This window comes from Thamnophis sirtalis, unplaced genomic scaffold (assembly GCF_051295495.1).
Source record: "Thamnophis sirtalis isolate CommonGarterSnake01/CBP01778 unplaced genomic scaffold, rThaSir2_p1.2 scaffold_8, whole genome shotgun sequence".
Taxonomy (NCBI): Eukaryota; Metazoa; Chordata; class Lepidosauria; order Squamata; family Natricidae; genus Thamnophis; species Thamnophis sirtalis.
In genome coordinates, this window is record NW_028261388.1 from 20755220 (window position 1) to 20773045 (window position 17826).

The 17826-nt window shown below is 40.0% G+C and overlaps 1 protein-coding gene across 1 annotated transcript in view; it reads right to left on the bottom strand.

The window, feature by feature from the left end:
• The window catches only part of MICU2 (mitochondrial calcium uptake 2), a 72358-nt gene that overhangs the window by 14123 nt on the left and 40409 nt on the right, over positions 1 to 17826 (bottom strand). The window contains exons 7-8 of the mRNA XM_014060532.2: positions 14580 to 14645; positions 8214 to 8311 (exon numbers count right to left, since the gene is read on the bottom strand). Coding sequence (XP_013916007.2) covers positions 8214 to 8311; positions 14580 to 14645 — 164 coding nt within the window. The remainder of the gene's footprint in view (positions 1 to 8213; positions 8312 to 14579; positions 14646 to 17826) is intronic.

Below are 17826 nucleotides of genomic sequence, written 5' to 3' on the forward strand. Positions count from 1 at the left end.
ACTTGGGGATCCTTCTGTACACATTCAAAAAACAGGAGACAGCTATTAACTAGGAAGGTTTTTTTATATAGGTTCATCTTGTGCACCAATTATACCTGGAACAGAGGACCCAACCTACAGTACTTCATGCTTTAGTTACTTCTTGCATGGATTATGTAACAAGGTCTACATAGGGCTACCCTTGAATAGCATTTGGAAGATGCAGCTGGCCCAAAATGCAGTAGTGCGGACTGCGTTGGGCACTTCATGAAACAGTGTGGACTGTGTTGGGCCGTATGATGCCTCTGCTTCATAAAATGTATTGAGTCTCTGAGAGTACAGTTCAAGTCATTATTACTTATGCAACCTTCATGGCATGGGGGTCAGGATAGTAGGGAGCTGTTGGGCTTGGTAATTTCTAGTTTGTTGGTTTTAATCCTCTGTACGTCAGTCCAGTGTCAGTTTTATGAGATGGGTTGCTTAAATGAAGAATTAAAAGTGCAATGTCATGATGTAAGTTCCATCCTTTTGTATTTCCTGCATGACATCGCACACTAGATAAGAGGAGAGTTTGAATCACAAAGTATGTGTCATCACTTGCCTGTCCAATGCAGATGGGGAAGAGGACTCTGTAAGGGTTCTCTTTGACATTCTTTGTAAACTCACAACCCCACCACACTGTTCAGGGAAGTGAAAAGGAGCATGATTGGGAGGGAAAACAACTCTATTCTGTCATGACCTATCCCTGTGCAAAGGTTGTATAAAAGCCATTGTTAAAATAATAAATTCAGAAGAAATATGGACACTGCATCAAGCTCTGCATGTCACAACAACAAAATATAATGTAAAAGCAAAAATGTAACATATAAAAAAAAGGAGAAAGCTAAATTTCCTACAATTTTGGTTTGAAAATTTCCTAAGACGATGCGTCAAGAAATAAGCAGTAATTGTGTAGTCCCTTAAAGAACCAAAACTGTTTATAGCCGTGATGGCGAACCTATGGCTCGCATGCCAAAGGTGGCACGCAGAGCCCTCTTTGTGGAAACACGCACAATCGGCAGCTGCTCTTCTGGTTTCTGGTCAGCTGATCTTCGCATGCGCTGGAAACCAGAAGACCAGGTGGCTGGTGCGTGCATGCATTCCGGTTTGGGCACTTGGTGCCGAAAAGATTTGCCTTGACTGGTTTATAGCATTTTTCTGCCAATTTCAAGGAGCCCAAGTAAGTAATATGCACATTACAACCTGTGCATGAAACATTTTTTTTTCTTTATCCCTGGACTAAACAAGATTCTGCCATTCCTTTTTTCTATTTATGAAGCTGATTTTGGATCTGCATTGTGAATTACCTTTTATGAACTACCATGCTGAATTCACATGAAACTTTCCTGCTTCTTACCTTTCCTGCTTCTTGCAAATTTCCAGTTTAGCCCTTTTCAATTCCCCTTCCTATTTTGCATATGCTTGAAAAAAAAGCAATGCTAGTTTAAAAGCTTTATTGCCACCATGAAATCCATAACATGCATATGAGGCAAATTGCCTTCCTTAATGGTAGAGAATAAATAAAATGAATCAAGTGCACCACGAAGTAAAAGTCACAACCCATGTAATGATCTGCTATACAGAAGACTTGCTGGGTAGCATGATTTAAAGTCACTTCTGCATCCTAACTTTAAATTATGTGTTGCAAAGAACAACAAATCAACAGGAAAAGTGAAAGACTAAATAATAAAGCCTACATTTCACTTCAGTATTTCTTTTTTAAAAGACAAAATCTCTTAAGCATACATAAGCACCATTAAGCCTTATGAATGAATCTTTCTCCCCCTCCCCCATCCACATCATTTTAAGGAATGTAAATTACATAGTTAACAATATCTAAGCTTCTGTGACAGGTTTTAAAGCAGCCTAATCAAATGTAATCACTCCTGCTTTCTCTGGCTACTCCGCTGATCAATGGAAAGCCTTTTTAACAAGAACTTGGAAAATGATAAAAGCATTTGCCATCATTTTCCCCTCTGCCTTTGACAATGATCTATGTCTGTACAGCTCATCAGTCATCTGTTGTAAAAACACCATGGCACTTTGATCAAAAACCAACAATAGCCTCCCATGTGAGGTAGAAATGTGAAAAAAAACTATGAGATAGAAATCACATTTTTCCTGAACAACAGAACCCCAGAAATGATGTGCTTGAATTACTTACAAATAAAATAATGTGAAAAGTGATATCTCCACAGAGCTTTAAAGAAAAAGACACTGATCCTTTCATTCATCTTTCTGTGCATTAAAACAAACTAGACTGTCATGTCACAATGCAGATGGATTGTGGATATATGTGGGCAGTGATAAGGAGACACATACCAAGTGCATGAAAAAGAAATGCCTCCGTTGAAAAATTACCTATATAGAACCTTATACTTATCCTAACAGCTCTAAGAGCAAAATGTGGGAGTCCAATTTTGATTACAAGCTTCTATCTGTGCGGTAGGGAGAGATCTTTAACCTACATTTGTTAAATGTAGTAGGTACACAGAATATTCAGTGTTATGCCTCATTGGATCAATGCAGGACTTTAAATAATTACCCAAGACGTTCCATTTCACACTATATATGCAAACAATCTTTTACTGGTGCACTCTGGATTTAACACACTTAAAGACCCAAATGTAGCTTGAGAAAAAGAAGCAAAGGAAATAAACACATTTAGAATTCAAGCATAACAAAAAGGTATTTTCTCGCAGAGCTGGAGCATATCCTAAATCCATGGAAGAGCAGGTTTTTGTGGCATTAGGCATGGCCAAAACTAAATTTCTCCTTTTTCCTGTCTTAACGTCATCTCTCCACTATTCTACATTATTTTAAAACCAAAGTTAGGTGCAATGTTTGTATGATTTGCATCAGGGGTGGGTTCCTGCCAGTTCTAACCTCTTCTATAGAAGAAGTTCCACAAATCTACAGTGCCATTTAGAACCGGTTCCAGCTCCCTCCCCCCACCCGTCCCCACATCATCAAGATGAAGAGCGAGAGGAGGAATTCTGGGAGTTGAAGTCCACAAGTCATAAAGCTGTCAAGTTGGAACACCCCTATGGTTTTTTTCTAAAGGGTTAGGGGTTCAAGGGTCTTGTAACTTGACAGCTTTAAGACTTGTGTGCTTCAAATGCCAGAGTTCCTGAGCCAACATTTTGGTTGCTAAGCAAGAGCATTAAGTGAGTTTCACAACATTTTACAAGTTGGCCATGCCCATCCAGTCACATGGCCAGCAAGCCATTCCCACAAAGCAGGCCACACCCACAGAAGAGGTTCTAAAAATTTTTGAAACCCACTACTGATTTGCATGCATATTTTTCTAACGTTATTATTCTGCAATTAAATTCCCATGTAAAATGCATTTTGCTACTTTCGGCAATATACATCTTTTTGGGCCCATTTATCCTAGCTTTGCACTTTGTTCAAAAGTTATAGCACAATATTCAGAAATTTACAAACACCGGAGAATAACTAAATTTTGATTTGGAAAATTTTAATCAGATAAATTTATACTGAAATGAGAACTAAATGAATTTCTCATCCATTTCCAGAATCTCCTATTTAAGTTTTAGCTGAGAGTAAAACATTCTAGATCCGTGATGGCAAACTTATGGCACACGTGCCCGAAATGGCACATGCAGCCATGTCACCTGGCACATGTGGCATCTCCCGTTCCTCTTCTGTGTTTCTGACACACATGCACGCTTGATGATCAGCAGGCCTTTGTGCATGTGGCAATGCCGGAAACTGGAAGAGCTGGTCTTCCATTTTCTGGCGTGAGCATACATGCTGGCCAGCTGATTGTCGGGTGTGCATGCACGCCATTAATCAGAAGACTTTCTGGCCATTGCGCATGCACATGCTGGAAACCAGAAGTTCATTTTCTGGCGCGCACATGCCCACTGGGCAGCTTCTCTTTTGGGTTGCATCTCAGACAAGCGCGTACACACTCCCTTTTCGGCACTCAGTGCCAAAAAGGTTCACCATCACTGTTCTAGATAGTAATATATATTCACTAAGAAAATAATCTGATTATGACCAACTGTATTACAAGTTTTTGAGTGTTCCAAATTCCTAGGCTTGCCATGTCTAAGGAAAAATATAACAAAATAAAGGAATGAGACAGGATGAAAACCACCAGGTTTCTTTTTGTGAGATGAATGGAAGAAGTGCATGTTTAAAAGAGGATGGATCACACTGAGTAAAACTAATACGATCCATTTCTGAATTCAGGATTAACCAGATGAATACTGTGAGTTGTGAATGTGGCTGCTCCTTATAGTAGCACTGATATTCTGTTGATTGTGAAAGAAGTAGTTGTATTATGAATTCCATCAAAATCAGGGGTGTCAAACTGGCGACCCACGGCCCAGATGAATCACATGCAAGCCATGCCTACCCAGCTCCGTGAATGGGAGGTGCTAAGATGCATGCACGCATGGCAAGCGTCCATGTGGACGCCACTGGGCCCAACCCTACCGGTTGGAACGGGATCCGAAACCCACCACTGTTCCAATGGCCCAAAGATAGCATCGGATACACATAAGAGAAATCTTAAAGTGAAAAGGACCAGTACTGAGCCCAATGGATGAAGCCTCTTAATTGTTCTTTGGAAAGATACACCTATCCTTGTATCCTATTCAGTACAATGCTTTGGCCAAACTATTTAAATTGTGAGCATTATCAATATATTTCACGTATAGGTGTAATATGAGCAACAATATGCTTATTAATAAGGCAGTGACTAGACAAAAAGAATCCTCCCTTGCATAGAATAAGGTAAAATTGGGATAAAACTGAACTGGGTTTCACTCAGTTTGACATTGGTCAAAATATGCCCGAACTCATGGATGCTGTTTTTACTGTTATGAGGGAATGTTGGGTGCTTTGGGCCAGTCACTCTTTCTCAGTTCAACCCAGCTCACAGGGTTGCTGTGTGGAAAATAGACAGGCAGAATAAAAATCTAAAGCATTGCACCTGAGAATCAGAATTTTTGTATGATGATAGAAGGTACAGTAGACAGCAATGCTTTGAGACAGTTACAAGTCACTGTATGCTATATTTTCAAAATTTACTGAGAATCATTTTCACTCAGATCCCAAATTAGAAAGAAGGTGCTACTGGAGTCTACAAAAAACCTAAATAACATTTTGTTTCCTCGTATAGTCATACTTTGTGCTTCAGTTATAAAGACTTCAATTCAGTGCTGATTTATTTGCTGAAACAAATAAACACTTCTTGATCTGAAATTTGGATGGCAAAGTATTCTTATTGCCTCAATGTATATCTAGATGACTGCATTTCACCTGTTTCTGCCTAACCTGATACATATATATATATATATATATATATATATATATATATATATGTATGTATGTATGTATGTATGTATGTATGTATGTATGTATGTATGTATATATATATATATATATATATATATATATATATATATATATATATATATATATATATATATATATATATATATATATATATATATATATATATATATATATATAATATTTATGCTGATAAATAAATAAAGGGAGACTAGCAGCTAGCCATACCCAAGTTTGGGAATCGAACCTGTGCTCTATTGCCTCCCAGGCAGGGAGTTAACCATTTGAGCTACAGAGAACGACTCCTTATCAGCCAGCCAGGGTGGGAGGTATATATATATAGACAGATAGATAGATAGATAGATAGATAGATAGATAGATAGATAGATAGATAGATAGATAGATATAGATATAGATATAGATATAGATATAGATATAGATATAGATATAGATAGATAGATAGATAGATAGATAGACAGACAGATAGAGATAGATAGATAGATATAGATATATATCAAGCTGTATTTTTCAGCAGATGGTAACCTTTATGAAAATAATTATGAATATTAGCATGTGACATAATTCTGAGGAAAATGTAATAGAATTCAAGCAGAGCGATCCATTTGCAGAAAATACATTAAAGAAAAAGAACAATATTAGATTTATTTATATTACTAAGTAGGATATTTTCTTCAGCATTTTTCAAGGTAGGAGTCGTATAGCTTCAGGTCTTATATTTCCAAGAATACAAGGCTTTTGTCTGCATTTAAACAGTCTCTCTCTTTTTTTTAAAAAAAAGCACATTATAAGAGTTTATTCCCAATACAAGATCAACTAATGCTCATTTTAATTAAGCGTTGAGGAAGAAATGTTTAGTTTAAAATAAATCATATTACAATCCTGACCTGAAGCACAACATGACATTAAAAAGAATAAAATGCAGAATTGTAACTATCTACATAAAAGACAGATGAAGATAATCAGAATCTCTTTTATTAGTTAAGCATGACTTGTTTTCTGAAATGTCTAAAAGTAAGAACCTATTCTAGGCATTTTCTGGGAATAGAACTATAGAAATTAGTTCTATTAAAGCATTCCAGAGGGAAACACTATCTTGACATAACATCTAATGTAATTCCCAGTGTCCCAAATATGGAAAGTTATTTGGGATCCTTCTAAAGTAAAAGATAGGACAATTATTTTTTAAAAGCCTATAAAAATCAGGATGAGATTCCAAAGTAACATTTTACATCTTGCAGCAAAGAACAGATCAGGATGATACAAGGTAGTCCTTGACTTACGACCACAATTAGAAAGAGAATTTCCATTGCTAAGCAAGGTTAAGAGTTCCATTGTTAAGTGAACCATGCTCAATTTTAGGACCTTTTTTTGCCATGGTTGCTAAGTGATTCACTGTTCTTAAGTGAGTCATGAAGCTGTTAATTACCGTATTTTTCGGAGTATAAGACACACATTTTTCCCTCAAAAAAGAGGGTGAAAATCTGTGTGGGTCTTATACACTGAATACAGACAGCATTTTTTTTGTCTCCTGAAACCCTGCCCCTTCACCAAAATGGCCATGCATAGCTTGTAGAAGGCTTTCAGAGAGCTCATGGGGGCTGGGGAGGGTAGAAATGAGCAAAAAATGGGCTGTTTTTTGCTCAATTTTGCCCCCCAGGCCCCAGGAGCACTCTATAAGCTTCCTAATGCCCTTTTTTTTTGACAAAAACAGGCCTGTTTTTTGCTCATTTTTGCCCCCCCTCGAGCACTTTACAAGCCTCCTAAAAGCTATTCATGCCTTTAAAAAAAACAACAACAACCATGTTTTTGTAAAAAACGGGCCATTTTTGGGAAGTTTGCAGAATGCAAAAACTTTTTTTTTAAAAAATTGCCTCTTCAAAACTTTGGTGTATCTTATACTCCGATGCGTCTTATACTCTAAAAAATATGGTAAGCCAACTTCCTCCATTAGCTTTGCTTGTAGGTTACAAATAGTAATCACATGACCTCAGGATGCCACACTTGTTATAAACACGTGCCAGTTGCCAGGCACCTGAATTCTGATCATGTGGGGATGCTTCGATGGTCATATATGTGAGAACCAGTTCTTAGTTGCTTTTTTCAGTGGCATTGTAACTTCAAATGGTCACTAAGTAATTGGTTGTTAAGTCGAGGAGCACTTGTAAGATAAAGGTAAATGTTCCCCTCACACATATTTTTATTCCCAACTCTAGAGGGCGGTGCTCATCTCCGTTTCAAAGCCAAAGAGCCAATGCTGTCCAAAGATGTCTCTGTGGTCATGTGGCCGGCATGACTAAACACCGAAGGCGCACAGAACGCTGTTACCTTCCCACCAAAGGTGTCCCTATTTTTCTACTTGCATTTTTACATGCTTTTGAACTATTAGGTTGGCAGAAGCTGGGACAAGTAATGAGAGCTCACTCCATTATGCGGCACTAGGGATTTGAACCGCCGAACTGCCGACCTTTTGATCGACAAGCTCAGTGTCTTAGCCCCTGAGCCACCACGTCCTTCAGGAGCAACTGTAGTTGATGTTAATTAAAAGCAACCTTACCATGAACCCAGTTTATCATCTTTTTTTTTTGCCCTGTGTGGCCAACCTGGCTGATTTATGAAAAATCTCAATGCAAACCAGAAAAGTGGACTTAGATGTTCAGGCTTTGAGAGCTTAAATTATTAAACCCTGGTTCCCCTTTGCCTTCAGAAGTATTGGGTTAACTGACAAATTTTAAAAGAGTACTAAACGCATATTCTGTTTTGGCCTCATAAGCCAGTTGATCATAATCCTTATCCAGGTTTAACTGTTCTAAATATGTACGCCCAATTCAAAGATTTTATAACACTACCTTTGGAATTCCGAATACTGAAGTTTATCTTTTCCTCCTTTTCCAAAAAAGTGGACCAGTAACATGGTGTTGATATCAGCACCTTCCATTTCTGATTCCTGCAAGAAATTTGTTAAAAACAAATCAGGAGTTAATATTTGATGGAATACCTCCAGATGTATTTGTACTTTTGTAATCCTGTCATAAATAACTGAAGCAAAAGATGTAATTGTATACCCTGAACAATGCAAACTAAAATCCAGGATGAACTTTAAATGAAGAAAGAGGCCTTCGCAGAAATGAAGGAATTTATCATTAAAATATGGTAACTCTCAATTTGATCAGACTTCAAATAATAACTTTCCCAAAGTCTATCTTGGTGTTACAAATTGCTTTCTCGTTTATAACATAGGGTTTTGCTATATGGACATGTTTGCAGTTCCCACGGACAATTTCAAAGGAAATATCAGAATATTTTAGCCCCATTTCCAATGGGTATATGAAAAAAGATATTATTAGTTTTTAATATTGATCACACAGGTTTCAAGAAGAGTTCTATTAGGAGTTAGTCAAGTTTCATTCCAAAAAAGAAACATTCACATAAGGAAGCACTGTATGACAACTGCAGCTACTTTAAAATATTTTTTCTATTCTTACCGGTGAAGAAAAAAAATTCAAATGAATCATTACAACAAATATTTTGTCAGTTATTAATGCAACTTTTTAAAATGTACTCCAGGATTCTATGATTATTTTTTTTAAAAATGAACTCTTAAAATATTTGTTGTGATACTTGCAAGTGAATATATATAAATAGTGTATAAATATATAATATATAAAAGTATATAAATAGTACTGATTCCAGTAAGTATTTATCTCTGTCTGGAAAAACTAGACTTATTTTAGAAAAATATAAAAGATAGAGTTCTAAATTCATATATCAAAATTTACCTATGCAGTTAGATATGCCAAAATCTGAACCTAAATAGATACATGAATACATCTATTTCTCATTCAAGAGAAATAAATAATTCATATGTAGTTGATGTTCCCCCTTAGTAAAAATGCTTCAGAGAAATCAAGGAATGTATTGCTATATTTCAGTTATTTCATTTTTCCCCAAAAGGTTGAAACTATGCAAAGTGAGGGATTTGCATACTATAGTTTTCTTTCATCACTTAGACTAAGTGGCATTTCTTTGAACACAACAACACACTAAGCATCATGGAATCTACAGGGATTTCAACAGTACTCTCCTTATGACATCTACATGACCTCTGTGTCGTCTTCTGCTGAAAAAGAAAGATGAGACAGAGATCTATTCATGGATTCAAATTCTAGTGGTTATTTGGATTATCTACAAGTTGTATTAGTTCGATGTGTATCATGCTTATTGCACAAGTAACAACACACTTTATGGGAAATGGGATAGCACTCATTTGTTCGATGTTACTTTCCACTAAACTAAGTAAAACGGGCCACGTTTAGGTCACTTAAAATCAGGGGTGGGCTGCTACAGGTTCAACTGGGTTTGGGATAACCCGTAGCTAGCATTATGGCCAGTTCGGAGAACCTCCAAATCCCACCCCTGGTTGCCCTCCACCCCTGCCCCCCCCGGAGTCTCCGTGCAGTCCATTTTGGATATAAGGTAAGTACAGGACCCACACAGAGGCTCCGGGGGGTGGGAAAACGGGCAATTTTCACCCTCCCTGAGGCTCAAGGAAAGCCTCTGGAGCCTGGGGAAGGTGAAAACGCCCCCCTCTTCTGGTGCAGGAGGCCGACTAGGCCAAATCCACCATGGCCACGCACACCCAGCAACCAGGCAGAGAACCCATTGCTGAAATTTTTGAAGTCACCCCTGCTTAAAATAGCTCATTGTGCCGTATTTATCATTGGTTTTAGTAACTAAAAATATACATATTAAGTTCAGTATTAACATGCTACATCTGGCAATGATGCAATTAATAAATTAAATATAATATGCTACAACACATGGGGGGAACCCTGTTGACTAGTAAAAATATTTGTACTTTTGCAAAATGTTAGATCGGGTAAAGGAAAGGCACACTCAGGCTTAGGCAGGAACAGCTCTTTATTAACTCTGAAACAACTATGTATAATCCAGCAAAGGTTCAGTCTGACAGCAGCCCTTTTATAGGGAGCTGTCAGACCCAATCAGATTGAATCTCTGTTCCCGCTGGAACAGAGGACCTTGGTGTAAATCATTGTAACTGATTCTGGTATCTAACACCCCTCCCCTCTTAGATGGGCTCAACTGACTTGTGATGTAGTCACCCAGGTAGGGGGGCTTTCTGGTGGCTTGCTGAGGCCTGCACAGTTCAGTTGGTGGGCATTCTTCAGTCAGGTCGGACTGACCTGTTGACTCTGCGGCTTCACCTGGTGGAAGCTCCTGGATCTTTTCCCAGGCCGCGGCTGGAGCTTCTAGAGCCGGTTCGCTCGGAGCTCGCTGCGGGCCTGCAACACTAATAGATGAGTATCCCTGCACCTTCGGGCTTGAGTTGTCTGTGAAAGGAGTGACTTCGTGCTCCTTTTGGGTAACTTGTGCAGGAGTTACTTCTGGTTGCTTAAGATTGGAGTTGGAGAGGCAGCCACGGAGTTGGTCAATGTGCCTTCTTCAATTCTGACCGTCCCGGAGCTCTACTAGGTAAGAGCAAGGTCCAGTGATGCCTATCATTGTGGCAGGAATCCACAGAGTTCCCCCAGTGTAGTTGTGGGCGTAAACTGAATCCCCTATGCTAAAGTTCCTTATTTTGCTTGTTGAATCGGGGGGCAATGCGGCAGAGTAGTTTGGGTGTAGCCGGTCTAAGTGGGACCTTAGCCGGCGACCCGTTAGAAGCTCGGAGGGGGTTCTTCCAATGGTAGCACTTGGCATGATGTGCTATATGAGGAGGAATTGATCAACCTGGGTTTGTCAATCTCCTGGGCCCATCCTGGATAGGGCCTCTTTTGCAGATCTCACCATTCTTTCCGCCTGACTATTGGAGTCTGGATGGAATGGAGCGACCAGGGCATGTCTGATTCTCTGCGCTGCTAAGTAGGTCTCGAACTGCATGGCCGTAAATTGGGGCCCATTGTCAGAGACCAAGACATCGGGCAGGCCATGAGTGGGGAAAAGTCTCTGTAGTGCCTTGATGACCGCTTCTGCCATGGTAGAGGACATCAGGACTACTTCTAGCCATTTTGAGTAGGCGTCCACAACTACCATAAAAGTCTGGCCGTGAACTGGGCCAGCGAAATCTATGTGCACCCTAGACCATGGTGCTTGAAGTCACTCCCAGTCCTTAACGGGCACCTCTGGGGGATCTGGTCTGGACTCCTGGCACAGTGTGCAGGTAGCCACCCATTCTTCTATCTCCCTTTCCATGTTAGGCCACCACATGTAACTCCTGGCCAAAGACTTCATCTTGACAATGCCGTACATGCAAAGCCTCTAATACTCCAATGTGCAGTTTGGGTGGAACAATGACCCAGTCCCCCCACAGTAAACAACCATTTATTACAGACAGTTTATCACGTTTTCAGTAAAACATTTTAAATTCAGACCCGACAGGCCCCTTGGGCCACCCGCTCCACACCCAGTTCAAAACCTGTTTGAATGTAGAGTCTTTTGCAGAGTGGCGGGCAACGTCACTAGACAAGACAGGACCAGTCTCTAGGCAGTCACTGAGGAGGACTGGCGTCTCAGGGGTAGGGTCTGCAAGCAGTTCAGGCAATGAGCATCGACTCAAGGTGTCGGCATGCCCCAATATAGAGTCAGGTTGATTGATGAGGTGATAACTGTCCCGTATGGCGTTGATTCTGGTCACTTCTAGGCCCAAGGCTTTGAACCAGTTCAGCCCCAGGAAGCTCTGCAGGTCTCCATTGACTATCGTCACTGGTAGCTGACCGCAGAAGGTCTTGAATTTCACTGGAAGGTGCCCTGGCCCACGATGGGGACTCGGTTCCCCTGGTAGTCACGAAGGCAGATGTCAGGAACCCGGAGATGCTGCTTCTTAAGGCTAGGGATAGCCTGCTTGAGTGCTGCCCAAGGTATTATGGTCAAGGATGACCCAGTGTCAATCTCCATTTTGCATGGAGAGTCCTCGAAGAGGACTGTGATTTCAGCTTTTTTGGCCGCTTCGTGCAGACTTGGCCTATGGAGGTGAGGTAGGTGACTCTGGTGTCACCTTCTGTTCGCTGTGGTGGTGGCTGCCATGCCCCTTGGTTGGGCCTCTGCTGGTGGTTAGGTTGGCTTCTAGGCTTCCAGGTTGTAGCGGGGTGATCGCTTCTGCATACATTGGCAATGTGCCTTTTTCGATCGCAGTGTTGGCAGATTGCGTCATGGAAACGGCAATGTATTCTGAGATGGTCTCCTCCACAGCTGACGCAAGGCAGGAAATGTGGTTCGAATTTTCACACCGGCTTGGTGTGGTCATTGCACATGCGGTAGCTGTTAACTTCGCTCTCCAAGCCTTCAGGTTCTGTAGCCTCACGATGCATGCCTACGCTCTTCGCGCTTTTAGGACTGTTTTGGTGCTGCAGGGTTTCCGTCGATTTGACGGCAGACTCAGTGGCCCTGGCTTCGTCTAGGGCAACTTGGAGCGTCAGATTAGATTTTGCTAGTAGTCTCCTCTGCAGGCCAATGTCTCAAAAACCGCATATGATGCAATCAAGTATCAGTTCATCGAGATCTCTAAACTCGCAGTATGCTGCGGCCTTTCTGAGTGCCGCAATGTATTCATTGATGGATTCACCCTCTTTCTGGTTACAAATGTTGAATTCGTTCCTTCAGACATGTTTAGATGGTCTGGGAGCGTAGTGTGTCCTCAGCGTCTGTTGTAGCACCGACCAAGCGACCGATTGGAGTGGTGTTGGCTCAGACAGGTCCTTTGCTGTCTCAAACACCTCTTGTACGCAGTAGCTCAGGAACATGTTCTTTTTCAGGCCTTCAGAAAGGCCCATGAGGTCGTTGGCTTCGAGGAAGCAGTCAAACGTCAGCATGTAGGATTCCCAGTGCTCTGTGACTTGGTTGTACGGAGTCGGTGGGGGGGGGTGCATTGACATCTTGTGTCCCTGAGCATGTTTGAATTTGCCACTCAAAGATGGCTGCTTGATGCCACGCCGAGCTCTGGGCTGGATTTACTTGCCGGATTGCTGTGCTCTTTTTGTTTGCCTAGTTGCCTTCCAATCCCACTTCATCGCCAGTGTTAGATCAGGTAACGGAAAGGCACAGTCAGGCTTAGGCAGCAACAGCTCTTTATTAACTCTGAAACAACTATGTATGATCCAGCGAAGGTTCAGTCTGACAGCAGCCCTTTTATAGGGAGCTGTCAGACCTTTCGACCAATCAGATTGAATCTCTGTTCCCGCCGGTACAGAGGACCCTGGTGTAAACCATTGTAACTGATTCTGGTATCTAACACAAAACATCTGCTACATTGACACAGGCTATCTAGTTATAAAATTTACTGAAAGGCCAGCTGAAATGTTGTCTTTCTCTTTCCCTTTAACTTGATTTCCTAGGATGGTTTTTTGTCGTTGTTGTTACTGCATGTCCTTTTTCTGGAAGCCAATTCTTAAGCAAAGACTGCGTTAGCCTTAATTTTATTTGCTGCTGATCTCAGAAATATTTATCTACTGGCACAAACCGTTGTAGAATGCAACATCTAGCAAATAAGGAAGTCAAGTTAATAATGTAAATAACAGGGATACTAGAAGTGAGAGCTTTGCTTACAGTGTAAATGTGGTCCCCTTTTCATAGCAGGGGAGGCTTGGGTGGTTGAAAATTTGCTGAGATTTAATAGCATCCAATTTGCCCCTTGACTCTCTCACTCCCTATGAAGAACTAGGCAACTTGCAAGTCTCATGCAGATCCCAGAGATGGGGTTTGGAAAGAAATGTCTGGAATTTGCAAATCTGGGAGGAGAAACACATTGAAGCTTGTAAGGTGCTGAACTCCTAGCTTTGCAGTTACAAAACCTGTAACCAGTTTTGATTGCAACAGAAAACCAAGCAGTTTTACCATGTTTTTAAATTAAAGAAAAAGTCAATAATGAAATACATTTTATTAAATGTAAACATAATAAATGTTATCCTAAGGAGATTCCACGGCCCTAGGCATTAATACCTAATAGACATTATCATAACATGTCTTTTTTTGTGGTGATGATCCATAAATCTCTCTTTTATCCTTAGTATATAACCTTCACCATAGCTCTGAGTTTCCTCAGATTAGAAAAGTCTCTTAGGAAAAAACGTCAATCATTACTTTATTTACTATTTATATAGACCAAGTAAATATATAAACATTACAAATATTTCAACAGAGAAAAAGTTATATAGATGCATCAGAAATTTCATGTGAATATTCCTTGGGCTGGTACCTACCTGAGACAGGATGTCATCTCCTGAAGCTGTTTTAAATTCATCTTGCTTTCCAATTATTTTCTGAAGCTAAAACGAAAGAATGTATTTATTATCTTCTATTTTTCTGAGTGTTGGCAGGACATTCCCACAGCATGTACAGAATATTTAATGAGGTTGCAAAGATTGCGGCCTCCTTTATTTATTACAAAAGTCTCTACATAGAAAATCTTTTGTATAAGAACACTCAACAAACATAAAATGTATAAATTATACATGAATTAGAAAGCAAATGTAAGGTGTGATAGGAAGCCCAAGTATAGAAGTTTCTATCACACTGATGGAAGGAGAAGAGGCAGGAAGGAATGTTTTATTTTTTCCATGAATGAATATGGTCACAGGAAGACCTGCTCGCTCATTGAAATTAATTATTTAAACCAGTTTCTTTTACTACCGGTTCTTTGGGTGTGGCTTGGTGGGCATGGTAGGGAAAGGATACTGCAAAAGCTCCATTCCCACCCCACTCTGAGGCCAGCCAGAGGTGGTATCTGCCGTTTCTCCGAACTACTCAAAATTTCCGCTACCGGTTCTCCAGAACCTTTCAGAACCTGCTGAATTTCACCCCTGCTTTAACCCCACAAAATTTAGCTTTACACTCATCATTTCCAAAGATTATAAATTCAACCTTAGTTTGAATAATCTGTTTGTGTTTTCCCTAGCCTTGATTATTTTCCTTAACCCAGAGAACCAATCCATAATCCACACTTTTTATGGAAGATCATGATTCTTTGGAGACGTGGGAGTGTGTGCATTAGGCATATGATGGGATGAACCAGTTGCACAATGACTTTATTTCAAACATATTAAAATACATGGAGAAATATAAGTTTAAGCAGGGCAACATAGCTTCAGAGAAAAGTAAAATCAGATAAATACTTTTATATACCATTGATTTAAGAGGTTTATCTCAAAGTTAAATGAGGGCAAGAATTCTCCAGTTCAATTTTTTTCTTCAGATAGTTTACTAAGTAGTCTTATGAAGCCTAATTTCTCTTTTGCTTATTCTTCCTATCTGAAGTATAGGACAATACTATCAATTTGACTAGGAAAATTAACTGGCAAGCCGCATTCCTGTGCATGCAGGAAATATTATTCTACCCCTGCCATTTCTAGATAAAGATTCTCAGGCAGTAGCAGTGGGAAAGGCCTTCACTAGATACCATGGACATCAACTCTAAATTAGAACCGTCACTACTGAATGAAAATGATCTCACTTAGTAGATTGCAGCTTTTAAAAACTTAGTGAAATAGTGCATTTTAGACATTCTGAATAATCAAAACACTGATATGTGTTTGATATAAAGCTGTGTTTTCTTTGACACAGAATGATTAAATAATCATGACTGTCTATAAAATAAAAACAGGCTTTAGATTCAAACATTTTCTATCAAAAGCTGCATTTGCTTTATAGCGTTGAATTCCAAAGTATCATCCAGCAGACTTCTGACAGGATTTTTTTTTTTTTTGGGGTAAAACATTTCTCATCATGTGAGTGAAAAGAAACCGAGTACAGTGTAGCATTGCTAAGCCCCCCTACCTTTCAAAGATGTTAACACCGGTCCTCAAATGGATAGCAAAAATAAAAGAATATACAATTTATTATTTATGATAATGGCAAGGCTAGAACCAGAAAGTGCAGGATTTAAAGGTGCTTAGAAGTGCTTAGGTTTATCATTGTGAGACAAGGAACATATGACCTTTTTTCTAAATGATAAAAATGATTTCTCCTTACAGGTAGTCCTTGACTTACAACTGTTTATCTAACAACAGTTTGAAATTTCAACCCTCAGAAAGTGTTTTATAGCCTGTGCCTATACGACTGTTGCATAGCCCCTGCGGTCATTTGATTGCAGTTTGGATGCTTGGCAACTGGACTGCATTTACAAATGGCTGCAGTGTCCTGGAAGTCGCATCATTGCAATTTGCAACCTTTTTTTGATTTCCAGTAAAAGATGTCTATTGGGAAAACTGGATTCACTTGACGACTATGTGATTCACTTAATGACCACAGTAAAAATGGTTGTAACCATTTGTCCAGTCACATCAGTGGTGGGTTCCGGATCCCGTTGCAACCAGTATGGTGCAAAGGGGCCCGGTGTCCACCACATGAATGCGTGCACATGCCCAGCACGTACATGCGTCCTTATCTCCTGCGACACTCCGCGATGCCTCTGCGACGCTCCAGCTGCTTGGCGAAGCATTGCGCAGGCGCCATACGTTCCGTGCGTGTGCACAGATGTGCTGAAGAGCTCAAATACACGTAAGGAGGGTGGGTAGGCAGGTGGGTCCTCCAGAGCACCATACCAGAATGGTACCCAGTGCTCCCGGCAGGCACCAGTACGCCCGTACTGGGGCGTACCGCCTGCAACCTGAGTCACATGGTGATTCGAGTTACAATTGCAGCAACTTATGGCTGCAATTCTGGACTCAATTGTGGCCATATGTTGAGGACTACCTGTACTTTATAAACTTTAAAATGTACCTTTGATTCCTCCCATCCAATATTAAAAGAAAGTCTGACAGGTTAGGTTGGAAAAAGCAGTATTTTCCTAAATTTGTTTTTGTTATTCAGCTTTTGAGTTACTTCCAGCTCTGTGTGATCTGATGGATATCATCATATTTCCTGTTAGTAAAGGCTTTTTTTGAATTCTTGTGAGATCATGGTTGTGTTATAGTATCTAGGGCTTTATTCATTTATCACATTTATATCCTGCAGCAATTCAAATCAATTTTCACCAGTTTGCATGACAAATTTAAACACAGATAAATTTAAAACATCCATAGTAAAAATTAAAACCTTGGCTTGTGTCAGCCTCTTTCTGATTGTTTTCAATTTTTCCAAGAGTCAAGGTCTCATTCTTTACATTATATGTCCAAAATGTTTAAGTTTTAGGTTCATTATTAGTTCTTCTGGTGAGATCTGTTTTATTTCATCTAATATTGAAATACTTGTTCTTCTTGCTATGCAAGTTATTCTTTCCACGTCCCACCCCCACCAGCTTTTGTGATGATCCTGCTTTCTTACCCACATGATACAACTGGGAAAACAATGCCCCTGACAATATATAGCTTTGCTGTCAGTGAGAAGTCTCTGCACTTTGTCTAGATCTATCACAGTCCTTCTCCCAAGTCTTTTTATTTCATGGCTACAGTTACCATCGTTCTCAATTTGACTTTCTCAATTAGGAAGATAAAGTCTGTTATTACTTCA